Here is a 27,962-nt window from a genome sequence, read left to right on the forward strand (position 1 = left end):
ACATCCGTTTGTTTTTCTGTTGGCATTTTTTTCCTGAGGTTTCAAGCCATGAAGTTTTGTACCACACTCCATGCTATAGGAATCTGTGAATCTTAATTACATTTACCGTTACAAAAAAGGGTTTATGAACTTTTGCCTTTGGGCAAAAATGTTTATTTCATTGCCTTTGTTATTCATTCTTTTCAACTCCAGAGCCTTTGAACTTTTCAGCTGCACAGAGTTATCACCGTTGCACAGGAACCAGGAACTGCACTCCCGAGATGCAAACCACAAGTTGAAGAAAACGAAGGAGGCAAAGATATACGAGTCGTTATTTTGGCCACCCTTTGTGCCATTAAAATCTCATTTTCTGCCTATTAGAATGCCCTCTCCCTGCTTAGGCAGTGGTGATAGTCAGTGATTAGTGTGTAATTGAGTATAATTGTCTTTTCACTTTTCATTTGTGTCATTCTGAGCTTCTCCCTGTTTTTCTAACCACTGAGAGGAAAAAAGGGTAGAAGGCAGATAAAGCTGTTAAAACTCTCACTTTCAGCCCTGAAGAGATTCCTGATTGTAATTATAGATTGCATCTTCTTTGTGACTCCTCAGAATTTAGTGGACATCTCTTTCCAAGCACCTGGGCAAAGCTCTTGCTAATAAAATAAACTACCATCTATTCAAGCTTTAACTAATAATGTCAGCTTCAGACAGATGCCGTGTGTAAGAAAATTTAACCAATCTTTTGACACTCAATTATCAAGGCAATTTATTAACCTGATTTCCTTAAAAGAGCTCACGCAAATTAGAAAAACAATTATGGTATTCATGCATTTATATATTGCCAAAGAGCAGTAATACTTCTAATTTATGTATTTATAACTCGATTACAGCTCATCTCAATACACATTTCTCAGTCCTTGGAACTCTTCTCATGCAACTCACCCATAATTTTCCTGGACAACTTGGTAAAATCTTGATGATGCTATTTTAATGAGATATTTTATTCACAGAAAAAATACAAGCTCTGTTTTCTGTACCTAGCCATGGATCTTCAGGAGAAGAGCAGTGCATTACAAATGCTTGACAACTGGATGCAAATATGAAGTCTGCATGATTCCATTATAAATCAGTTGAAATTAAATATAAGCTATGACTCTTTATTCAGCCAGTAAGAGGAAAAAAATTAAAAAAAAAAAAAAAGGAAACTAGCAAACTGAAATCATGTGGCTTATATAAAGAATACATTATGGTTTAAATTTGGCAATTCATTATACTGTGGCCTGAGGGAATAGACTCTTTGGTTCTGGTATACAGCAAATCCTCTGTCTGAAAACACAGGACTGACCTGAGGTGAGAGGCCATTGCCAATGGCAGGGTTCATGGGATTGGAGGGCCCGGACGGAGGCACAAAGCTGTCTGTATAGCTGGAAAATCCATGCCTGGTGCTGGGCAGGCAATAGGCAGAGCTGCTCTCGGGGTTCGAAGGGAGGCTGCTTTGGTGTACAGTGCTTGGAGGGAGAGGCTGAGGTCTATGGACGGTACTGCTTGGATCAGACACGGCTGGAAGCAGAAGAAATATGTTGATATGTTTTCCTCCTTTATTCTGGCATAATAAGTTCATTATGTGGAGCTCAGCTTAAGAGAACTGCATCAAAACCTGCATCTAAATACTGGTTAAGTAGAAAAATAAATCTATAATTTTGTTAGATATTTAACCAGCCTGTGAATTTACACAAAAATTCTTAAACTGACTGTAAATACCATAACAAGAGGAATGTGGTTTTCAGACAACCCTTAGTGAGCACATATTGTCAGCAATATCTTTTTAATATGTCTATATATAAAAATAAAGGAAAATATTTATTTACTTATAGGACCAGCTTTCCCCTCCTGCTCACAGCTCAGAAATCCCACCACAGTTTGTATCAAGTCAAGCGATGGACAGGAGAAGCCCTGGGCTTTGAAAAATTCCCTCAATTAGAACCTCCACTGAGAGTTAGGATCCAAATCTCAAGGATGAAGCAATAAGAGAACACAAATTATATTATAAAATCTCACTCATAAGGTTTTTATTTAATATTAAAATCTAACAAAGCCTAGGTTTGAGGGTCTGTTCCCTCCCACTCAAATCCATCCCAAGTTCACAGAATTTCTGATAACATTAAGAAAAATTGAGATTGAGACTAGTTACTGACTGATTTGAAACAAGGTGTTCTGAATAGCTGTTTTTTCCACCCCTAGATAAATATTCAGAGTATTTACACAAGTTCCAATGCTCCATCAATGAGAGTCACAACAAAGACAGAGTGCACATGTCCCCTACATCACACCAGACATTTCCAGCAAAGGAGGCCAGTGCAGTGGCAGGACAGGAATGAGTGTCCATCACTTTACCAAAGCTGCATGTCTGCTGGGCAGAAGGTGATTATTTCTCTGGAGAGCACCCTTCCCATGGAACCACCCCTTTCTTGCAGCAAAACAAATCTCAGTTCTTACATGCCTAAAATAAACGGGCTTGCAGGATCCTGCCTGAGTCAGACCCTAAATTAGCCAACTCATTAGAAAAGAAAATATTTCTACAGTGGATGAGCACCGGAATCCCCCCAATAACACTATTTTAACAAGTATCTGTGGGCTACTGTACCTTGGGGTATGGAGGTGGGTTGGTAGGAGGGCTCGGAGAGCTGGTACGTTGGCAAAGTCGGCATGGCACTGGGTGGGAATCCTCCAGGGATCAGATGGTTGAAAGCCATCAGTTGGTTGGCTCCTGCCTGCTTCCTCCATCTGGCACGACGATTACTAAACCAGACCTGCAAATGTTTTAAACATGAACGTTTGATTTCTGCACATTTAGTACAGATGTATCAGAAATAATGGCATTGCATTTCAAACATGGGCAGTGTCTGAGATGAGAGATGCAGAAGATGTACACTGAACTCAGTACTCCTAGACAAGAAAGTTACCCTTGGCACACATTTCCATGGTCCAACAGGAATTCTCATCCCTGGTTTCCTCTCAAATTCAGCCTCTCCTGAGAAAAAAAGCTGTCTACTCTTTCAAGCTTTAGTGGTTTTAATCACTATCATTACTGTGCCAGATTTAATGACAAAGGGGAAACCTCTTCATTTAATCTAAGTGCCAGCCAAAGCTATTTCATCTGTACTGTATTGTCTTTAAGTTGCTGACAAGTTAGTGGCATCACTTAATGCACTGTTAGAAGGTGCACATACTTATATATTGGCATAATATATTGCCCTAATGATCAACAGAACTTCAAGCTTTTAATTAGAAAAATGCAAGCCCCATGTACAAAATACACAAATCCCTCCCAGCAAGTTTTCATGTGTTCACATATGCACAAAACAGTAGGTCAGAACTTCAGTACTAGATTAGCATTTCAGAACCACTTTGAAATCCATTCCCAGGACAGCACACCAACCAGATGGGGTTTGAATTGTGGGACATTTTAGCTATAAATCTGCTTTTCTTCACATCATTCTCAGTTTGTGTTTTAAGCTTGCCGAGTCTTGGATAGTTCTTACTACATCCAAGATACAAAGAGGCAAGACATCGCAAATGCAGACATAATAGGAATTGCAAAACACATTAATTGTTAATTTTGATATTTTAACAATTCCACACATCACGAATTGGAAGGGCAAAGAGTGCAGGGGTGCCTGGAAAAGGCACATTGCCTTGTTGTGGGGTCAGAGCAGGCTCCTGATGACAGCTCTCAACTCCATGGTGGAGCACTGAGGGAAAGAATGGTTGGTTCAGGTAACAGAGACTGCACACATTTGTAACCAAGCAGCCAGTTGCTAATAATCCTACACCCTGAAGCAGCTGTGGTGCTCATCTACAGATACAATTCATTAGATAAGACCTCAACTGAGTGTTAATACCTGATAAAGTAGATCTGCACAGCCTGTAAGGCAGCCTGGCCTGAAAGCCACTGAGGCACGTTAGCTGATGAGCCACATATAGATGTGTTTGTAGAAGATGGGACTCAGATCTGTAACCCTCGAGCAAGCAGCCCTTGCTGGCTTATGAATCAGGCACCAGAGACTGGGATTCTAAGTGTAACACCATTTATAAACCATGAGTGGCCCTCACACTAGAGGGTAACAACCTTTTGGGCTACACTGTGGGTTTCTCCTCTGCTTGCTATTTCATGACAGGAGTGGTGGGACTCACTGGGCCATCTGGTTTCTGCCATAGGCCATCTGTCACCATGTAGTTTGTTCTGACTTCATCCTCTTTTCAGAATGAGATGCTCAGTTCACACAGCTGCCTCCTCCTTTGGCTATAACATCTACTCCTCAATTATACACACCCACTCCAGTTTAAGATCTAGGACAGAGGGATAGGTGGAGCCTCTATTCTATGTCACAAATCCCTCTCTTGTTGTTTTGCTGTACATACTGACCCCCCTGTCTCCACATGAGCCATTTCTGAAAGCAGTGGCAGGGACAAGGCATCAGGGTGGAGATGCAAAACCTGCAATGAGCAGTAGTTGAGGATGGGTCTAGATTCAGCCTGTAGAGCAAGAAAGGGACCTTGCTAAAGATCCAAAGAACACTTAGGAAGGATAATGGAGGTCAAAGAGTGACCAGGGAACAGCAAACCCTTGTTGTAATTAGTTGACCCATGTCATTAACTCTGGCTTTTTGCCTTGACACTTTCTCTTCTTCAGGTCAAGAGGGTTATCTCATGATCTCCAAGTGCTTTGGGAACATGAACAGAACTAAGCTACATGAATGAATTTCACTCAGGAAAGTGAGGTAACAAGATTTTGTTTTCTCTACAGATAAGCATTTGCCTTCAAACTCCATATATTTATTAAAATGAGTCAAATCCCAAACTTTAATTCAGTAGTAAGCAATTTACATAAATGACAAGTTTTCTGTTTTTATTTATGGACAGATTTTTGGCTCATTTTATAGACTCGCATTTTTTCCACAACTGCAGCTACGTATTAGACATCTCTGAAAGGAACAGACTCCACGGTATCAAAAAGTCTGCAGCAGCCACACAATGGACATGCTTGCACAGAGCTTTGTTGCCAGCTGGAGCCCCATTGTACTGAGTGGGACTCTGCAGGGGTGCAGAAACAAGGCTGTGTACTGCCACCTCAGTCCTGTGTGACTGGGATGTGCCAAATGAGCGCTACTTGATGGGCACTCATGTCACATGGCACTGGCACAGTCCTCTGGCACCGGCCTCTTGCTTTCCCTGGTGGCAGGAGGGCAGATGGCACCTGACTAGCACCAGAGTTAGTCCAAAATTAACTCACCAAAACCCCTTGAACAAGTTCAAAACTTCAGAGGAAGCCTTACTGCCACTAATACCACACAAGTTCATCACTACAGAATGGTAGAGGCACATAAGAAAACAAAAATACAAAAGCCACCAGATCAAGAAAAAGTTACTAAAAAATGAATAACTGAAACCTAAGTATTTTATTTACATTTTATGTAATTCTTATTAAAATTAGTCAAATCCTATGCTTTATTCAGAAGCTTGAACAGAATTATGAATGTTGAAGTCAGAACATATTCAGAATATGTTATTTTAACTGAAATTCTTGGGGTTTTTAATCATAATATTTCCCTTAGACTATATTAATCATAATATTTCCCTCAGTCAGTTGCCTTGATCTATTTCAAGAGGCCAGAATTTTTTTCATTTCTTAAATCCTCATGTAACATGGAAAATTCATGTACAATACTACCACTAAAGAAATCTTGAAAAACTTTGCTAATCTCAAGCCAAGATTTAAAAATAAATTCAGTCACCACAAGCCAGTGTGTCTGCTTAGAAACATATTGTAAAAACCTGGGGAAATATTTTCTTTTGTTTATACATTTCCAATATGATTTAAATGCAATGTCCCCTTATGTGCAACAGATTTCAAATTCCACCAACATGACAAAATCCTCATCTTATGAGTGGCCTTTTCAAATCTAGCAGGTCCCCATAGGATGCTCCTTTCTCCCACAACCTCATTTGAGGGGCACAATCATCACCTGGCTGCAGGGATGCTTCCAGTACAAAGCAGCCCCTGGAGGAGATCCCAAGAGTCATCCTGTGAGAAAGTGCCACCCTGCAGTGGACACAGCAGAAATCAAACTCTAAACTATCTAAAAATGGACAGAGGAAACACAACTTGGCTGAGGGATCCAAGCATTCAGAAACTATGTCTGCACAGAAGCCAAGTCACACTCACTGGAGTGAGCCTTGGACTCCTCGGTTCCTATGTCACTTTCAAAGGTGGAATGTAAATGATCCAGATGATTTGGAAACAAACTTGAATCCCAATGTCTGGCCAACGTTTATAGCTCAAAAATAGAACTGAACAGGATGAAATACAGAACAAAACGGGGGGAAAGTAGTGCTTTAAGTACTGGAGGCTCCAGTTTTCCAAACACCTGGGACTGGACTGACCAAAAAAGAAATCACTCTGCCACAGAACATAAAAACTGTAATTTGCACCAATGTAGATGGATAAGGTGAACTAATAGGTTTCTTCCATCTCCATTTCCTGATATTTGGATCCTGCCTCTTATTATCATTTTTTCTTAAAGCAGTTTGCAAGTGATCATGCCAATATCTTATTTTGTTGATCTCAACAGGATATTCTTTAGAAGATGCATTTATGCACTTGGGAACACACTAGTGTAATTAGCCTTGACATTTCGACAGTCTGATCATAAACACAGAGTGTTCTATGTGCTTTTAAGGCAAAAAGATCTCTGATTCAAGAGGGAAAAACATTCAAGATGTGAATGTTACAAAAAACCCGTGGATATTTTGTTATACAAAGTCCTGACCATTGCAAGCACGAGTGCCAGAAACACAAAAGTCAAGAGACTGATGTATTGTTAATGGCACTTCTAATTTTAGATGGATTCTAGATGGGGGGAGGGAGGAGTTGATTTGGTTTTTCCTCATGATATTTTTCATGGTAACTGCCTCCCCCACCCTCTTATTCTCCACCTCTCCCTTCCCACAAAATTCACATGTTCAAAACAAAGTCTGACCATCCTGGAAGCCAGAGTCGGCGGATGTTCCACCAGGGAAAGAATGTGAGCTGTGCCAGAAGCAGCAGGGGTGCCTTGGGAAGAGGGGAGGCTCAAGAGGAAACTGCAAAGCTGAGCCCCACCAGCCCAGGCAGAGCTGACTCTGCTACCTTTGCAAAACATGGCAGGGTGACTGCTACAGACACCTTCAGGGTCTGCTCCTGCAGTCCCTACAGATGCCAGACCTCGCTTACTTCAGCAGCCCTTCAAGGGCATGCACAGGAAATAAGTTCCTTATCCTCCCTTTTCTTTGTTTTTGCACTAGGGTGAGTTTCCATCCTGGCTCACCAGGGTATCAATACTATGAGCTGCAGGGAGAGCACTGCCAGGGAGCAGCTATGGGATGAAGAAAGAGTAGAAACAGAATTGCTTTTTAGCACATAGTTGAAAAATCAGCTTGACTGTGACATCTGCACACCCCCAGCCTCACAGGGATATGGTCCACTGCATACAGATGCACACCATGTTCCCTCACAGCATCCCAAAGCCTGCTGAGAGCAGCCTGCTATGGCCACCAGAGGGAATGTCACAAAGCTGAGGGTTCCCTGCCTGCTGAAGCCTGCTCTTTATGGGCATGGGCAGTGATGCTGTTCAGGATACTACCAGTTATCACTGTGCTAGAAACCAGAGTTCTTTGTAAACATACAGGAGGGAGGGAGAAGAGAATAAAAGGGAAAAATATACCAAACAAACCCCAAAACAAAACAAAGAAAACCCCACCAAAAAAAATCCAAAAACAAAGAAAGTCAAAATGAAACCCAGCACACGACACACAAAATAAAACAAAAAAAAAACAACACAGACTAAAAGTCACTAGCCTGTGCCAAAGGGAATAGGGACTTGCAACCACCTCCCAGTGTGATCCAACATACTCCAATCTCTTAGGTTTCTTTGAGAAAACTTTGACTCAGTCCTACAAAAATACTTCTAAAACTCTGCAGCGGAATAGTTCTAAAAATTATTGAGTAATAAGCAAATTGAGCTGTGTATTTATAAGTTAAAGTGACACTAATTAGAGCCCTTAGGCAGCAGGGACCAGAAAGAGACAATCAAAATCACATCCCTCTTTTCCTTTATATTTAAAAATGTCCTCTTGGGCCCACATATGAATGCAGTTGGTTAATTTACCCATAAGAATTTCCCCTTTACAGGGGAAGGGGGACCTGCAATTACAGGGTTATCTACTACAATGATACACACAGCATTTTCTTTCTTTAGCCTTTTTATGATGCAAGAGATTCAGTCACAAGAAAATGCATCAGAAATCCTCCATAAAACCACATCAGGAATAACTAAAGATCTGATGAAAGTGAGTCTTGAGTGTTCTTGAATCCATCCTGCATTCCTTTGCCCCATCTTCCCATAGGACTGGGCAGTTCAGTATATGCTCAAACTATTTCAGAGGTTTGAGCAAATGAAGACTTTTCTTTGGCACAGATTCCCCCTCCCCAGTGATTTCTCAGAGAGTGCTTTTCACTGTTTTCTACTGAGAAAATACTACTAAAGCTGAGAAATTGGACTTCAGAGCCTTTAAACTTTACTACTAGCTCAAGAGTCATAACTTCTCTCACCTTTCCCCTTACTCCTCTCCAAACTCTTTCCCTTCCTGCACCACAGTGAAGCAAAGAAAATAATATCCAAGCACAACACTTAAAATACATTTTTTTAATAATTCTTCTAGCTACTCAAGACATCTGAGCTCTTGGGACTTATTTGTTGAGGTTATAATAAAGTTTTTACAATAGCTAACAAGCTGATTACAAGCTTGACATGGGAACATTCAATTCCATGCTAGTAGCCTGGAGAGATGTGCCTAAATTTTCAGACATGCTCTGCTGATAAACAACTTTTTTTTTTTTAATGCCTTCAAGCAAATCAGTTTAAAACTGGGATTTGGCTGAGAAGAAACTCTTCAGGGTGGGAAATAGTCATGATTCAGAATTCTTCCTGACTTGCCCTTCTTTTTCACCATTATTCATGGATGAAAAAGAATCCAAACAAATTTTTCCTATTTCATTTTGGAATTAAACAGGGGGTCCGTGTGCCAGCTGCTTCTCACAGCAGGGCCTCCTGCCCCAAGGATCCATACAGCTGGGGCACTCCTTAACATGGTCCAATACACAAGTCCCATGCCCTACATTTCTGGCAATTTGGGATGCCTGCCATCAACACACAGCCCCAAAAGATTTGCCTGCATGGCCAGCCCCTGTTGGCCAAGGCAGGTTCCTGGCCAGCCACAGGACAAACCTGAACCTTATTTAAAAATCCTTTGCCAAAAGATTGACGTCAACACTCCCCACCATCGATCTGAAACAGGCCCAAGCTGCTGCCAAAGCTTGCCCAGTTCATCTAAAAACAAGTCTGCTGTGGGAATCAAAGGTGGCCAGAAAAGATACTACCCACTTCATTCCTGATGCCATAACTCCACAGCTCAGAAAGACCCTTTGATCAACACTGAAGATAAATTCACTTTTCAAACTTGCCTTCAGATTGTCAGTAAAAACAGGCCACAGACCTTAAGGGCCTGCAAAGTAACATAATGATGGTTTTAATGAGGTTTTAAACTGGACAGGTAAAGTACTGCAATTTTTGCTCAAAAAATGCAAATCTTTAACTTCACATTCCCAGAGTATCAGGTTTTTTTATTATTATTTTTAAAGGAAAGGTCCTCCTTTGGAACTGTGCTTATCTTTCTGAATTTTATCTGATAATCTCACAAGACCAAAGAATTCTCCTCTTCCTTCTGCATCTAATGTGCAGTGAAGAGCAAATGCCTTTGGAAGAGGCAGCAGAAGAGGTTTTCCTGGCTTATAGCACATCTAGGTTCAAACACTGGGGGAAAAAACTCAATGGTTCTTGAGTGGAAAGGTGCTGCAGGAGGAATTGCAGGGAGCCTTTTAACTCGTTATTACACCCAGTGTTGAAATATTTGCCATGATTACAGTTACACATCCCGTGACTCTTACAATGTGGAGTTTGTTGGAACACTTCTTTCCCCAAAAGCCTTTCCTGTTCCCATGATTAGGTACACAAATAACATTCACAGTGTAAAGTCTGTTTTCAGTTGCTTGTTGCTCTCAAAAAATTCCCCTTAGGGGCTGACATGTTCTACTCTTGGTCCCAGACCAGAGGCAAGTTTTTTCCTCCACCTCCAAGCAACCAGGTTAGAAACACGCATTTGGTTACCCTTCAGCGGTGGGAAAGTGAGGAAAACCACAGTTCAGTGGTGTAAGACTCTTCCTTTCACGAGAGTAATAGACAGCCTCAGGGAACAGAAGGAAAGGGGAAGCACAGGGTGGCAGAGTAGAGAAAACAAAGCATGAGATGCAAGTACTACACAGAGGGACTGAGGGAACAGCAAGGTAGATCCAGTTGTTATCAACTAAATAACTGCCTAGGCAATATAAAACTACTGTACAGAATTGGACCTTACAGCTCCAAAAGAAATAAATAAATAAATTTCTGGGCTTAGTTGGATTCAGGCTGCAAGAGCCAGCTCTTTTAGATAATGCTTTATTGGGAAGCAGTCAAAGAGACCTTTGTGTATATATCCATATAAAATTTGGTATCTCTGATCTCTATCATAATGTTACCAAAAAAGAAGTGTGACTAAGAAAGCCTGAATGCTACTTCAGTATGGCTATCCAGCCCTCTCAGCCTCAAGTCTCTTAGGGTTATTTTCTTTTCACAGGTCGTCTTTTATTTCATGCCCATAATACATGGCTATTTTAAGGGGCTATAGAGAGGTGCTGAATGCTGATAAGGCAAATCCTGTATCCCTTAATCCACTGCTAAATCATTCTGCCAGCCTTCAAGTGTACCAGACAGATGGAGTGCACTAGGAAACTGCCCACAGGCTGGTTACTTCAACCCCAGCTCATCTTTAATCCAGAAAGGTTTTGTTCTGGTATTTTAATCATTGATTGACTGGGAACTCTCTTCCATGCTGGGTTAGGTAAAATATCCATGTCAGAGGTACTGGGGAATTCGTGAGGCTGTAGATCATACGAGTGGTGTGAGACAGGATGCGTCTCGAGGGAACCAAGGAAGCCATGAGGAATGCAAAAAGTCACAGGGTTAAAGCCACATTAAGACAGCTGTTATGTTAATGAGAGTTCTGCTTTTCTTCTAGCTGTGGGTCATTGATTTAGAAAAACATGAACAAGGTCTTTTTCATTTTATCGTATTTTTCCACTGAAGCTAACATAGACCAAAACATCATCTCCAAGATGCCATTCGTCTTGCTAACAACACTTGTGAAGCAAGTTATCTATGTAATGTTTGTGTGCAAATGATTCCTGGGGCTTGATTTGGTCTTACCTGGCCCACATCTATCTATGGAGCTGTTTTGCAAGCATTTCACTTAGTAAACATCTTAAGAAAAGAGTCATGCACAACTGAGTTTGCCTTCCAGACAAATTCATCCACCCATCTGATTTTCTCCCACAGTCATAATAAACACTTACAAGAAATGTGGCGTGAAGTTTTCTGCAAAAACGTTTAGCAGGTAAAAAGTCTGAGCCTTTCAAGACAGACACTCAATAATACAGCCATGCTGCAATAGGTGTGATTGTCTTCAAAAGTCAGAGAGGTGTTTTGTATTGCTTATTTCAGTTTGCACAGTCTGAATGCCTCAGGCTGCGTTTTAAAGGTCAAACCGTAATAAGAGTTTTACCAAAGAAACCAAATTCACCTGTATCCTTGGTCAGACCACAAGTCACCATTCATTTCTCTTCCTTTGTTAGATCACATGCTTCAACATCTTGCTTGTCACCCAACCACACATTGGCTTGGTAACACTTGCAACTCAGACTGATTTAAAACGGGCATACTTTTCCCAGCAATTTGTAGATGTCAAGTGGTGAAAGAGCAGCAGAAGATTCTGCCTGCAGTATTAAACTTTTCACAGCATGTGTTTCTTGGATATTAAACAGGAGAAGTCCTAATCAAAACTTGAACTCTGAGGTGCAGTTTATTCCAGGATAATTTGGCAGCTATTTTCCTAGGTTTAGACAGCTAAAAATCCAGGCTCATGCTTTTTAAAAAAAATTTAAATCAACTCCATGTTACTGCTCTGGTACATTAGCTTGCTTTAGCAACCCAGATATATATGAGGTTGTGAAGACTTAGAAGTTATTTGAGACTGTATTTTCTTTTGAATTAAACTGAGAGTGGGGATAAAAGAGATATTACAGAACTTATACCAAGTCAGCTTCGAACCAAAATCTAACCTAAAAGTGAACAATAGATTCTGCACCAGCCACCTTCCTCACTTGCATGGCTCTGTAGACACATTTTCCTTTAAAAACGTTTTTCTCTCCTCTTTTAATGTCTGGAAGACCCAGACAACAACAGATGAAATCAGTTAGGTAACTATAAACTGGCCCAACAGCTGAGCTGTTGTATGCAGAGTGCTGTCAAGTGCATAAAGCAAACAAGTGGGGATATCAGACTTTCTTCTTCTTTTTCAAAGATTCTGTACTATGTTCATGGTAAGTATGGAACAATTAATGGGAAGACACAAAAGTTTTTTCAAAGCAGTTCTCTTAAACATTTAAAAAAATATCCATATACAGATGTAAAAACTCTACAGCTGTAAACAATGTTGTTTCACATTTTCCTCCTACTCCAGAGCAGGATCATGTAGGAATATAAAAGGACTCACATGCTAACAGAAAAAGAAACTCCTTTCATTAGGCAGCTTGTATTATACATACCTGGACACGAGCCTCTGTGAGCTTGGCTCTTTGTGCAAGTTCTTCCCTGGTGTAAATGTCAGGGTAGTGTGTCCTCTCAAAAGCTCTTTCCAGCTCTTCCAGTTGTTCTGCTGTGAAGGTTGTCCTGCTGCGACGCTGCTTTCTTTTTAAAGGCAAATCTGGTTCAGAATCAATGTCAGAGCCTTCATCAGACTGAGGTGCTGATGCTCAAAAAAGAAACAAAAAAAGGGCAAAATTAGCTTTAGTTAAGGAAAGAAAGAACAACAAAATATTGACTCAGTCAATGACATCCTTTCATATGGAGGCTGTCTTGGACCAAAGGCCCCTCACAAAGCCTGAGTGAGAACTTGAGAAAAGTCAGCAAGAAACAAACCACATACAACATGACCATGACCCAGGAAGGGGCTACCAATTCTTGCAATCAGCAGTTTATAGAGAAATCAATATGGAAACTCCTTCTGGACTTCACAGACATGCAGATAGGGAGGTCATAGACAGGGCCAGACAGATCCCAGCAGCCCTACTTATTTCCCCTGGCCATCAAATGAACTCCAGCCACAGCTGAACTCAGAGCTATAACTGTGAAGGCAGCAGAACCTCTTCCACTACCCAGCCACACTCACTCTCTCCAGTAAATGGTAATGAACCAAAAAAGTAGACTTTCAAAGCCAGTCTTCACTTGCACCAGCTGCTGTCCAGGCAACCAGCATTCCTGCTTGCCTGAGTCTTCAGGGGAAACCACCTAAAGAGGGCAGACACTCCCCAGTGATGCTGAAACTGCTTGTTCAATGGAAATACAAGCATTGCTGCTACTACTTCAGCAATGCCAAAGAAATTATTGATATAGACATTGATTTAATATAATCCTTTTAATGTAATTGATTTGGAAACAAACCGTTTCTCAAGCTCCAGCTAAAACCCCCACCAGGTTCATTTCTAGCTATCTTACATTTCCAATTTCACTCAATCTGTTTGAGCTAATAAATACAGCTAATCTGTTTACTTAGAGCATGAGAAACACAAAGTGCTTTTTCAGACAATTCAGCTGAAAAGTTTATTAATTTCTGCACACCAAAAAGAAAAAAAAAAAGAACAATTACTGCTAGACCAGTGGCTCTTTTGTGAAATGTGTCTTCATTTTCCACATTTCATCAGTGTCTTGAGCCCAGTAAACACAGACATAAGGAAAAACTCCTGTGGATCTCAGCATCAATATACAGAACAAACATCAGCTCCCAGATGTTGCAGTGTGTTTTGTTAAGTTATTAGGTTGGTTTGTTCCAATCCCCTTCTGTCTGAAAATGGTTCTGCCCCAGTTCTCCCTTCCCGCCTTTGGAGCTGTCTGTCTCCCTGGCTCCACCTCAGTGGACAATGTATCCCCTAAACTCCGCCCCGGTTTCCCTGGAAACCCTTGGATCTTTTCTTCTGCCCCCTCCCCGGTGCCCCGCCAATCACTCTCACTCCCCGCCCTTACTGCTAGAATGTTCCAGCGGGGGAGTTCGATGGTTGGCTGAGGAGCCGGGGCCCCTCCCCAGAATGTTTCCCATTGGTGTTGCCCACGTGTCAATCCCTCGGACCCCACTCCCCACTGCGCCCCCATTGGCCCAATGCCTGGCACCGCCCTTGTTCTCCCTACCCCTTAAAGCTTGCTGTCACTCCCTCCCCTCATCTTCTCCTGTCGGTCACTCCGGGGTTCATTAAAGCCCCGATTAAGCCACAGTTGGAGTCCGCCCTCTTCTTTCCGCTGGCTGCAGCCTTTACCAGACTCCGTCCTGCACAAGGTGTGCCCACAGCCGCAAGCTGGGCCCTGCCTCAGGCGCTGTCCCGAAGGCAGCTCTCGGGAGAAGGGCCCCTCGTGCTGCTGGCAGTGCTGGAGCCAGCCGGACGCTGACAATTGAGAGCCACTGCTGCACCCAGAGTCTCTTACTTGCAGTGAAGGTTTGTCCCAAGAGTGGACAAAGAGGTTCTCATTCTTGAGAATATTTTTCTCTAGAACAAAGGAGAATCAGCACAAACATTCTATCCTAAACAGTTCAAGTCCAGTCCTTACTAAACAGGCGATCTGGAGCATCCCAGAATTAATATTATACATTGTCTGAATTAGTGACAAATCCCAAATCTTCTCAGCTAGACACCTGCATTCCTCAGCAACTGCCATGTCACAACCCTGAAGGATGGCTCCACACTGTCATCCAGCAGCAAAAAGAAACATAGGCTATTTTAAATATAGCTCCTCTTTGTCCCTCTGAGATACAACTCAGCCACCTTAAGCAGAACAGCTCTTACTGCCCAGCTGGGCTGGGGGAGAGCACACTAGCCACACCACCAGGGTCACACTGGCTACCACTGCACTCTACCCTCACCTGGTGGGGTGAGATCTGAAACAGAGCTCAGAAATGTCCCTTTTGGAGACAATTTCTCTGACAAAAGCTGCCTTTAATTGTGTACAATGAGTTAAAAGAAAAGGAAGTTGTCAGGAAGATGTCAGGAGCACTTTCAATGCACTTACAGAGACTCAACATGTATGAGTAAAACCTCTTCACACATCTGTGTATATGTCTATAAAAAGCCAGCTTAAACTGTGCAATTTAAAGGGGATATTTACTGCTGAATTCCTGAAGGGAACTCCCTCACCAACTGAGTGGGAAGTATCAGGAGACACACCATTATCTTTTAAAAAATGTTTTATAAAGACTTAGCAAAATCTGGACGTGTTTCCCTGTGCTCTTATTCCTTTCTGCAACAGAATGTAGAACTAAAACCCTGAGTTCATTTCATTTTCATTGTATTAATTTTATATTTCATTAGGCAGTATATGAAAGGCACAAAGTTAAACCAATTTCAAAAAATAACTATAGTATCTAAGAGTCCAGAACAATATGTGTAATCAAGGGCAAGGATTTAAAGAGAAAACAGTAAAATTAAAGTAGGGATAAAATGTATATCACATCAAACTACTTTCATATCTATCTGCTTTCATTGGCATTACTTTTTGCCAGGCCTGGCTGCTATGTGCAGCTTTATTGAAAACATTGGCTTCTTTTGTCTTATTTGCCCTGTAATATGAAAGTCAGGCAAAAGTAATCTCAAAAGATAGCTACATGTCTATACTACAAACTGCACTGTTCTTATTTCTTACAAAGTATTCTTAAATATCACTATCATCAAGGAAGCCTTTATTCTTATTTTTTCCTATTAAAATATGATTATGAGACTTTTGTACACTGAGAAGGGTCAGAGTACTAGCTGAACACAAAAATTGGATACACCTCAGCCTTTAGACAAGCAATATATATACGTTTAATACACACAGTGCATTGCCCTCTCTCTAAGCAGAATCTCACTAACAGTTCTACTGACTTCCATGATATACAAAGATATTATTCAGCACTGGCAAAGCTGGTGAGATTTTAGCTGTTATTTCTACATCATCACCTCCACAAACACAAAACATGCATATCACTAACCTTTACATGTGTCCTACTGATCCTAATTTTCCAATCCCTCAAGTCATAAATAGAAGGAGACTCACTGCCATGGGAGATTGCCTGGCTGGGCCCCTTGGGATCACCAGAGCCCCTCTCACTATACAGCTCAAAATTGGAGAGACAGCCAACAGCACTACCAGTTGCTGAGTCACAAAGAGTAATTAAAAAAGGAACTACAGAATTAAAGAGAAATTATTTGTCCCTTAACTGCTCATGACCTATCTGGTGGCCTAAGGAAATGCTGCATGCTGATTATCACCACAAATGCACAACCCCACTGCCCAATGTCACAGGCATTTGGTCACCTGGAGTTCTGCAACCATCCCTTTTCCAAACACTGTAAATAGACACATGGGGCAAAAACCCAACAACAAAATGACACACAAGGGGTCATTCTGTGGGCTGTTCTTCCTCCCAGCAAGACATTTCATTTGAACAATTAAATAACAATAACATGACAACCATTTAAAGCCCATGCATTAGGGCTGCAACAGAGTGCACCTGACAGAGGCAGGCAGAGGGGTTATCATGGACAGGTTATCATCCTGCGACCCAGGGAAGCAGAACCTCTCTCACAGCTCTTCACACCCTGTAACATTTTTTAATAACATATTACAGAGTCTCTTCCTCCTAGTGTAACAGCCAGAATAAATGATGCCTAGCCAGGGATCTCACTAAAATAAGGCAAATGAAAAAAAATTAAAAATAGCAAAGGCCAGGGAGGGGTTTGGTAGCAGTTTATTAGCTAGCTACCCTCCACACATCCATCTTCTCAGTTCTTTATTTAAGCAAGATTAATTTCACAGAGTCTCCCCCTTGTGCCAACTGCAGCTCTGGAGCTCCCTGGGATGTTCTCTCTGCCAGCCCTGGGGCATTCATTCTGCCACCCTGGGGCTCACTGGGGTTGTTCTCTCTGCCACCCTGGGGCTCACTGGGGTTGTTCTCTCTGCCACCCTGGGGCTCACTGGGGTGCTGTCTCTGCCACCCTGGGGCTCACTGGGGTGCTGTCTCTGCCACCCTGGGGCTCACTGGGGTTGTTCTCTCTGCCACCCTGGGGCTCACTGGGGTTGTTCTCTCTGCCACCCTGGGGCTCACTGGGGTGCTGTCTCTGCCACCCTGGGGCTCACCATGGCAGCGGTGGCTGCCGGCGCCCGTCTGATCCCCGCAGCCATCCCGGCCGAGGCGAGGCGAGTGACCTCCTCATGTTTGCTCGGGTGCAGGCAAGGGGAGTGCAACGGGGCCGCCACCCCCACACAAACCCACAGCAAATGACAAATGACACTTTCTCTTTGTGATCTTTGGGATTTTTGTTGACTTATTTGGAGGCTTTTGTTGGGTCCTAAGAAATGGCCTGTGGCTGAGGCCTATTGGGCCGATTTCCACGCTCCATCTGTGGTATCCATCAGCGGGGCCTTTGCCCGCATTCAGGGCTCTGACACCTGCCTGGCAGGATGCGGGAGGCACAAAGGCGGCTGCCGCGGAGGCGGGGGCGCTGGGCCGGGGGGCTGGGGAGGGCAGCCGGGTGAAGGGGATGCACAGCAGGGGTTAATCCAGCTCCCCCTCCCCAAAGCTCCGCACCTGGAGGCGTCCCTCCAACCCTGCCTCCTCCGGCAGAGGTGAGGGGCTCAAACAGCCCTGCTCACACTGAGGGGGAATTAAGGAGGAAAGGGAGGGAGAGCAGCAGAACTGCACCAGGATGGGGGTGTCACAGGCACCCGAGGAGCTCCCCAAACACACGTCTGGTGCTGGCTCCCCACCATGGAGCAGTAAGGCATTCCTGCCTGCATCCTTATTTGTGTTGGGGTAGGCTTCAGCAGCTGGCTTTTAACAGTCGACAAGATAGAAACACACCAAGCATCCTTTTCTTCCCCAAAATAAAGTCCACAGAAAGATAAAACGGCATCCTTATCCCTCTCTCTCCTTCCCTCTCAGCAGTCCTGTTTAGGGGCAGGCTCTTATATCCATACAAAATATAATGAAGACTCTAGAGCACCTCTCCCTCCCAGCACATCAGCCCTTCGTTTTCCTGTGTTTGCCTGGGGAAACATGACGCCAGGCTCCCCCCTCTCCTCCTCCTCCTCCCAAAACCTCACTGTCACAGCAAGGAGCCATTAAAAAGAAAATACGCCCTGCCAGGTCTGTGCTAATCAAACCAGGACAAATAAACTCTGACACTCAACAACTCCCCGAGTGCCTGCAGCCCAGGGAGGAGACTACAGATTAGTTATGAATATGGCAGGCAGCAGGGGACGAGCTCAGGGGTCCCGAGTCACCCCACAGCCACCTGTGAGCTCTTTAGACACAACTGAAGCTGTGTTTACCTAAGATAAAGCATGCTTCAAGGAACAGGAGAGCACCCCTAAAGTTTAGGTTCTCCCCCCAAAGCACTTTTGGGCAAGGTTACTGATACTCAGAGCTGCAATTTTACCCAATTCAACGTTTATTTTCTGTGCTTCAACATCCATGGGGTAAGAGGACAGAAGGGAGATTTGGACACCCTAAGTTTCACCCTATTAAGTCACAGCCCAAAACTTGTTATCAACTGGACTCCTTTTCTTTGAAAGGAAAAATGAAATCAGATTTCAAGAAACAAAGAATGAAACAAGAAGCCACAAAAGATTTCTCAGATGGGTTTATGATAAAACATGCTAATGCTGCTACATGCTTCTCTTTTCCTATTAAAAGTGAAAATTTAGGAATCAGCAAATATATAAAGAAATTCTCAGCCTTGCTAGAAAGCAGCAGAGTACCTAATACAATGGGAAATACCCACAAGTAGTAGAATTGCTTTTAACCAGTTCTACTGGCATTTTGACTATGATATATCAAAGAAGGAGAAATGAAACCAAAAAGAAAGCCTCTGTTCTAGACAGGAATATCACTCATCTAACAGGGATTAAGTCACACTTCAATTACTCCTTTGAAAACCGCTGCTATTTGTAAAGGGCATACTTACAAAAAAAATTGTAAATGACTTTAACTCCACAGGCACTTATAAAAAAAGTCTGCAGTGAGAGAATGAGAGAAATGTTGAGAAAATATGTTGCTACTTAAGTAAACTCGTTAATAAGAGCAATTAATCCGTTGCTGGAATTGGAAAAGATCAAGCCCATATCCTGTGAGCTCTAAGCTGAAAAGTCAGCACAGAAAGGAAACAACCACCACAGCAGTGATAAAAGTGATCTTCTCAAGAAAAATTGATGGTATTTTTATTTTGTTTGGGCTGCTTCACATAGAGAAATGTGCTTTGTACGGCAAAGTGAAAAGGAAAACAGTAGCTGCAGTAAAAGGAAAAGGCCAACAGTGACTTTTATTTACAATTACCAAGAGACAGGCTATTATTGACCATATGTGCCACAATCGCCCTCCTTATCATGGGTTGGCCATCATGTCCACTGGGAGCTGTTAATGAACTGGGTAATTGAGCTGCTGACATGTGTTACCAAAACAAAACAATAGGAAGAAGAGACAAATGAACATTTTATTTGCCAATCAGAGTAGGTTCCGCTTTTCAGAGAACTGTGCCTAAGTAAGTGGCTGAATACATAAAACAGTGCATTGAAGGCAAGCAGATGCATGCACAATAATGGTTAACTGACAGCCTATGGCCCATCTGTGCTTAACATTTTGTTAAAGAAATTACTTGACTTGCTAAAGAGACAAATCATACAGCTGCCCCAAGTGCTGCATTATAAGAGATAAATCATTAGCTAAACTGTTTCATGCTTAAAATGACAATGCATATTAACAGTTATGCAGGGACATTTTGTCAGCACAGCTTGATGCAGTTATAAGTGACAAAAAATGTGACAGCTCATAGCTATTCAATGATTTCAACTTAGAAGAGAATGACAACACTGTGAAAACAATTTCACCGCATAAACAATAGACAATTCACAGGCTCTTCTTTTTTAAAAATATATTAAATTTTTTTTGCAATGATGAAATAATATGGAAAAGAAAAAAATGCACAGCGTCTAACTGTTCTGCACCATTAATCTGCTAGCATGTACTTCATTCAAAATCACAGAGCATCAAAAAGGAACACATTCCATTTTAAATATCAAAGACTGCATCGCCAGCACTAAGAATAAATGGCTAATTCTCAACTGTGCATGAAAGGATAAAGAATTTCTAGAGTGAAAGGAAGGGAAAAGGAAACTGCAAATACAACTACAAAAATCTCTTCTTATTCCCCCACCTCCTTTGCCAAAAAGAGATTTGCTTTGTTGATACAAGTAACGCTAAAGTACTTACCAGCTTTGCATGTGGGTCTGATCCCAACTTTCACTGCTGTAAATTTACACTGGGGGATTACTATTATTATTACTATTATTGTCATTATTATAATTATTCTTATCATTATTTATTTACATTATTATTATCAATTCTTATTACTTACATTGAAAACTAAATATAAAGGAACTGCAGTTAGCACTTAGATCCTGGGTCCCGGGACTACACACACACGTATTTAAAAAAAAAAAGTCAAATAAATAAAGTGATTTGGTAAAAGTCATGTAGCCTGTGGGAGGTTTCCCTGTGGTTTCAGAAGTTGGTATTTATGTAAGGGTTAGCTCGGGTTTAATGACTAAATAAAATTTAAGTTGCTACAGTTTTCCCCACAAAGCCAAGACTTCCCCGCTGACTGCGCGGAGTTTCCATTCACTCGCCTCCAAAGGCTGCTCTGCTGTTTCTAGTGGTACACGAGCAAAGCCGGAGCCGGGCAAGCTTCGCCCCTTGCAGTCCGTGTGTCCCGGCTTTGCCGGCGGACCCGGGCAGGGCGCAGCGAGCGGGAGCCGGCGCTGCCGTGACCCGGCCGCGCTCCGAGCGCACCCCGCACCGGCCCGGCCGCGCCGAGCGGCTCCGCGATAGCGGCCAGACCAGGCAAAAGCGCCGCTCGTTGTTTCTCTCCGGGAGCTCACGAGTGCCCACGTCTGGGGGCTTTTCCAGCCCCTTCCCACAGGGAGCACCCCTGGTAACGCTGAGAACTGTATTTAAGTGTTGCGGCATGTTGTCTGTTCACTTACGAATACTAGGACATTTCAAGGAAAAACTTCCGGAGGATTAAAGAATTCTGCCTCCTAAATTAAAAAAAAAAAAAAATAGGGAAACCAAATAACCTCATTTGGATTTGTGTTTCTCCCAAGAAACTTGAAGAATTTTAGGTGATATTTTAATATAAGACAGGGAGACTTAGAAGGAAAGTAAGATCTCCCTCGCAGAAATCCCAGAACATATTAAGAAAGGATTGGTGTCATGTCTTCAAGCCAGTATCAGCTGATGGAAGAGCTAATTGATAACCAATTAAGACTGAAAGCATTGAGTGTATCCTGGGAGATGGAATTTGTCAGTTGAGAAATTAAATAAAGCAAATGAAGGAGTCTCTGGATAAATAATGAGACTGTATTAGTGAGTTAAAGCACTGCAAATAATTGAGTTGTCAGCAATCTCTCAATTGTCTAAGGCAATGTGGATTTTTCAGAAGAAAAAAAAAATCTATAAATTATATTTGCCTCAATCCTTTGCAACAACACCATGCAAAAAGAACTCTTAAAGTTATATGAGTTGATCAAACTACTGATCACACCAAGATAGAAAAGGCTTACAAGCATTTTTCAACATCAGCTCTGTCTCTCTTCACTGATTCCACTTGTAGTAGTGCTAAAAGATTTTTGAAGAAAACAAAAACTGTACAGATGGCTAAAGTAAAAAAAAAAAGAATATTTTAATAAACTTCCTATTTGTCTCAACTAGTTCTAGCACCTGAATTAATAACATTCTTGATTACAAAAAACACTAGCAGAGCAAGCTGTTATAGATAGCTTCATCTCCATGCCATGATTATAGTCCTCAAAGTCTCAGTGGGAAATCAAGTTTATCACCTTTTCTTAAACCCACAGCTGCAGCCAGACTACCCCTCAAGCCACTTTTACCCACTACAGAGGTACACTATTATGACCATCTCTATTTATCGCTTTCAGGACTAAGAATGGCCAAAATATTTCCAGATGGGTTTTTTTTTTTCCTTAAATAGAATATTGGTTTTTGTCATTGAATACAACTCCATTTCCTCTAGAAATTACTTAACTCAGCAGGAGACTTTTGTGAAAGAAAACTAAAAGTACTGACTTTTTCCACTCCGCTTTTCAGATTTCAGTCAATAAAAATAGCTTATCCTTTTCATCAAATATTTTTCCTATGATTGATTTCCAAAGACACTACCTACTCCTGCAAAATACTTATTTTCCAGCCAAAGCTGTTAGTAACTCTAGGTCACTTCCATCACAACTACATAAGAATTGGGGTGCTGACCTCAAAATCCATCATCTTCTGTCATGAAACCTGGTCCTACTGGGTATTGAGCCCTCCAGTCCCACTGGTCAAAGACAGCCCCTGCCTTTATGGTTGTTGCAGTGTTTGGGATAAAAGGACCCTACAACGGGATAGCAGCAGGGTGCTCAGTACCTCTTTGTGTTTCTCCCTGTGGGGTTTCTCATTCCAGCCCCTACTTTGGGTGCCAGCATGGGGGGGTGCAGGACTGTGCCCAAGACTCCCTGAAGCACACAATGCTCTTTCATTCATTACAGTGCCTGTGATGCTGTTACAGTAATTACCTTGAGTCCATCCAAGAACTGGTCACCTGCAGGTGCTCCTTGTTCCTCACCCTGTGAGGTTTGCACGCCCATGAGCTCCTGGCATCATCCTTTAATTACATTTCCTAGAGACTGTCTTCTGCTAACCTCACAAAAGCTATTGGAGCTCACAGATGTCACCTGACCAGAGCACTGCCATAATACAGACGCTAAACAAACACAAGAAAATAAAGCACACACACAGTGCTTTGAGGACATGGACCCTGGCTTGCTAATAATGAAGCAAGGTATACAGATTGCTATCTATTCCCAAGAAACAGGAGGAGCTTCGTTTCCAAAGAAAACTCACAATTTTTCAGTGCAATAAAACAACAGAACAAAGCCCCCCACCAGCTGACCCCAGAGCAGTCAGTGAAAGGGAGTGATGGGCTGTGCTGGGCTGCAGCCAGCCCCACAGCACCTTTATAACATGGAAAATGTGCCTGCTGGGAGTCACTCTGGATGCAGTCTCTACACCACAGACATATGTAATTCCCTTACATTTGCTCTCATTTACTGCTTGTTGACAGATGCTGATAAATGTTCTTGAAAACCTGCAGGAAGGATGGTTGCTGGTGAATGCCTAATGGCAGAGATGTCAAAAATTATTTTACTAAATACACACATACTTAATATCACCAGCTTTGAAACCTCTACATATATTAACCAATTTATAACTGCCTCTCTGAATTATAAGCAGTCCTAAAAACTGAAAAAGTAACTCTGCACCAAATTTAGTGCAATAAACACACTGGTTTCTCTTAACTATTCACCATACACATACAGCAGAAGTGGTAGGATGCCTGTTGATGAGTCCTGTAGGCTTTTGCATGGACACTAACATTACAAAATATGTGTTCACTCATTTCCTTTTTTTCTACTCCCACAGTGTCCCTACAACATAAGCATCCAGAATTTCAATGACTTAAAATTATGTGATTGTCTAAAGAGAGTATTTAAATATATGTAAGGTACAAAACCACACATACAACCAACTCATTTGCTCCCTGCCATTCCCAAAAAAAGATATTCTGAAGAATCTAGGTCTACATTCCTAGTATTAAATGGAAGTCACATTGTATCAGTGGTCTTTGGATCCACCCTCGAGACTCAGATGTGGCCCTCACCCACCCTCAGGCATCAGGAATGTTCACACTCAGAAAACACAAGGTTTTTACTTAGTTCCTTTTACCCAAACGGGGAACCCAATGGAAAAACCCTGTGGGGTTTTTTTGGAGAATGAAGAGAAACTCACTTTTTGATGATCTCCCACAGACTGAAAATCAATGGTTTCATTAAAACTGATTATTTTACCCTCCAGAAATAGGGCAAATTCTCAAAGATAACAGTGAAAGTGGCTCCAAATCAGATTCACAATATTTAAAATTAGAGGGGAAAAATCGCCAAAACACAAACAGATGAATCCAGAAAAGCTAAAATACAGTCTTTCATCTCTGTAAAATCAGCTATCTTAAATTGTTAGGCTGTAGGGTTAATTGATAGCATCTATTTAAAGGTTCTCTCTGTTTCCCCAGAGGTTCTCAACATTTCAGTGGAAGCAGGAGAAGATCTGGGAGAAGCTTCATGTCCTCTGTAAAAATCCTGGCTCCTGCTTCCTCTTGCCTTTCAGTGCTCTGGCACCACTCAGAGTTCTTTTTTGCTTCCACTTGTACTTAGCTAAGAGCACCACAACCTGCAAGCTCTCTTATGTGCGCTGCTGGGTACCCAGGAAGAGATGAGAGTCCTAAAAGCTCCATCACAAACAGGCAACAAGTGAGCTTCCTTTGGTGGGAATAAAAGTAGTCCTCCTTGTTTCTAATTCCTCCTGAAAACATCATGTTATAGCACATTCAAAACCAAGAGGGCTTCTCAAAAGCAGACTCTGCAGAGCGCTTGGCATTTTCCTGCCACCATATGAAAACATAACAGGCCCTAAAATGGAAGTTTGAGTATCTCATCTCATAAATCCAGACTGAAAGAGAAATACCTCCATGATGAATACTGGAAGAACACCAACCACTAACACACAGCCTGCCTTCCCTTCCTATGCAAACAAGCAGCACATATTTTGCTGGCTTTTCTAGGAAGCTTAGAAAAGACAAGCATTCAAACCCAACTGAATTTCAGCAAAAAATCATGCTCTTTCTTTTTATTTGACAGCAAATTTTTAAAATGCTAATTTTTTCCTTCAGTTCATACCCTATGGATTGTGAGATGCGATTCTCTGCCTGCTTTAGGTCAAACCCTGCTGAGAGCCACATCAAAGTGGTTAATACAGATTAGGAAGTCAAAACTTGGCCTGCAAGCCAGCCGGACAGAGCCCGAGGAGGGGCCTGACAGATGCCCCAGATGCGTCCAGGGGGAGGCTGCCAGAGTGAACCCTGCACAATAGCAGAGAGACAGAAAAGAATAAAAGCTGCACACTGCCAGCCAGCCTCCTGTGTCTGCAAAGGAAAACCAGCATCAACGGAGAAACCAGCTCTTGGCAGCTTTTCTAAGTGGCTTCCTTTTTATTGTTAGACAAGCAGGACAGGGAGATCCAGGGTCCCAGGTTTAATCCTGCCCAAGGGGATCACAAAGCACAGAAACAAATGCAAGAGGGCTACTCTGTGAGGGTAGTGGACTTTTTGCCTTCGTCTACTGTTGGCCAAGTAATCAGTGTTCTTCTGTGCCTGGTAGCATATAAATGTGTCTTTGGGCTCACAGCAGAAGCCTAGGACATTGGTTGTCTCAATAGACATCTAATGAGACAGGAATTCTAGAGGTGCTTTGCTACTGTGACATCTTGCCATCGCCTGCTGCAGTTTTTGGGTACCAGTGAGCTGAAACCACTGCTCATCATAGAGCTCAATAGCCTCCATCTCTACTTAAAAGTCTAAACGTGCCTGTGCACCTTCATGTGCTTACATCATTAGGTCCTTTTCACAGAGAAATCCCAAGATCTGTGTTGGTACAGCTCCCAGCACAGTGGCAGTCCACGAGCAGGGCTCCTGTTTACCATAGAAATACAAATAACAACAAGTGGCTGAGTGACAGATGGCCTGGAAACATTTCTGATGTTTTCAGTAACAATTACCTATTCAGACACTCCAATCAGACTTTCCAAATCACAGTCTAAGGGCAGTTGTAAACAATATTTTACAAACAAACTGACCCAGGCTGTATTCTGATGAACATCCACTTAATTCTAACATACATGATCATATATAAATGGATTAGCTGATATGTGCAGTGGAAAATTTCACAGTGAACGCTCAGATTTGGTATCTTCAAAGAAGAGCCTGCATCTGTCACTAAAACTAAATAACAGTCATGCTGTTCTGCTCAGGTACTAGAATTTGTTTTGCCAAAATCCTTGCACTTTTTCAAAGTCACCTTCAACTTGAAAATTGTTTTGCAAAATTCAAGCATCCAGAGTTTTGGGGTTTTTTTCAATCTGACTGCTCAGGAAAAGAGTTTGCAAAAAGTGTTTCAATCCAAACAAAATCTCATCCAAGCTTCCGTGCTTTGTTTTGCATTTTTAATCCCATATCATTTGGAATTACTCCTATACTGTTTTATATAAGACATGAAACCACTAGAAGTGCCATTAAGATTTTTTTTTTATTGGGATCTAACCCAAGAAACCTAATAACAACCAGGGTCTGTCTAAGGAAGGGCCTAGACCATCTTCTGTCCAACTTGCAGCAAGTGGGACATCATTGCCTGCCTCTGAACAGGAACACTTTTAACTAGAAAGACAAATATCAAGCATCTTTGCCTCCAGGAATGCTCTTGCATTGGAGACTTCAATTTTCATTATAATCTGGGACCATCAAGGTTCAGTAGGAGGTTTGTGATCTTTCTAAGCAAACCTGGATTCATTTTGAATAAAAAATGGGCCTATTTATGGTTTTGCATCAAAGTCATGAGAAATGTCTGGTTTTGCATGGATTCAATTAGAGACAAGCCTAAGGCACAAAAAGTTCAGATCCTGATCAGGATCCAGACCCACCCAAAGCTGAGGGACATTTAGACTGAGTGACTTGGTTCTTGTCCATCTCTGATTCCAGCATGAAACCCAGGTGGGACTTTGAGCAAACCCCAGATTTTTGCAGCTTTGCTAGCTTGGCATGTCAGCAGCAGCAGGAGGGCTCCTATGACTTCTGATGGGATCTGAAACCCATGAGACACTGAGTCCCTGCAGACCAAAACTGTGGCATCTTCCCAGCTCTCACAATTAAGCTTTAAGCCATAAGAAAAAAAGAAAAGCCAAATTAACAGCCCTATTGACAGTTTTATAGACCCCTGAGGGCTCTGCCTACATCCAAAGACAGTGGGGCTTTTCTAAATTAAAGTGAATTAGCAATCAAGTTCCTAAGAAGGATTCATTTAATAAATTAAAGGGCAGAATTCAAAACAATTTGAAAAGTAATCCCTTGGCTACAAATCATTCTCTGTACAGTGGGAAAATGGAACATTGTCATTCTGATGCTTGTCTTAATTGGCATTCAGTTGTTTTCCTCTTTTAAAGTAATTGTTTATTATTTTAGTAGGCACCATCTTGTAGTAAACTAATGCTGCCATAAGCTTCATTAGGAACATGATAAACTCCTAATTTTGTTTGATAAACTCCAGTTACTTGGTTAATTTTTGCAACCAGAATTAGAAGTAAATTTGATCCTGTTAAGACACCGAAGGAAGCAAGATTGCCACAGTCCTCCTTAGCCTTGGAGTTCATGAAGACACTGAACAAATTTTTGGCTTTCTGCATTCTGTGCCACACGTACAGCATGGTTTCAGGAGTCCGTTCCCATGACGCAGCTCACATTTTTTAGCAGAACTCTGTCAGGATCAGGCTCTAGCACAAAGTACTTAACAGAGTTTCAAATCTCAGTTTGGCAGAAAATATATTCTCACAAAGTTAAAGTCAACACCACAAATTTCCTGAGAGCTTATATCAAACTCAATGCAGCTACCATTAGAAGTGACGACTTACTGACTCCCAAAATGCCATTCTCTTTAATGTGATTTCCTGTGGTAACACACAATTCACTGGAAGGCCTTTGCACCTATTTAGGAACA

The 27,962-nt window shown here is 42.0% G+C and overlaps 1 protein-coding gene across 2 annotated transcripts in view; it reads right to left on the reverse strand.

Moving 5' to 3' along the window:
• The window catches only part of PAX3 (paired box 3), a 75,489-nt gene that overhangs the window by 11,885 nt on the left and 35,642 nt on the right, over nt 1–27,962 (reverse strand). For both annotated transcript variants that reach the window (XM_071437472.1, XM_071437471.1), the window contains exons 5-7: nt 12,776–12,981; nt 2,624–2,789; nt 1,325–1,539 (exon numbers count right to left, since the gene is read on the reverse strand). In XM_071437472.1, the coding sequence (XP_071293573.1) occupies nt 1,325–1,539; nt 2,624–2,789; nt 12,776–12,981 (587 nt within the window). The remainder of the gene's footprint in view (nt 1–1,324; nt 1,540–2,623; nt 2,790–12,775; nt 12,982–27,962) is intronic.

This window comes from Agelaius tricolor, unplaced genomic scaffold (genome assembly GCF_023055355.1).
Source record: "Agelaius tricolor isolate 1412-34295 unplaced genomic scaffold, bAgeTri1.0.p SCAF_12, whole genome shotgun sequence".
In the NCBI taxonomy this organism is placed as follows: domain Eukaryota; kingdom Metazoa; phylum Chordata; class Aves; order Passeriformes; family Icteridae; genus Agelaius; species Agelaius tricolor.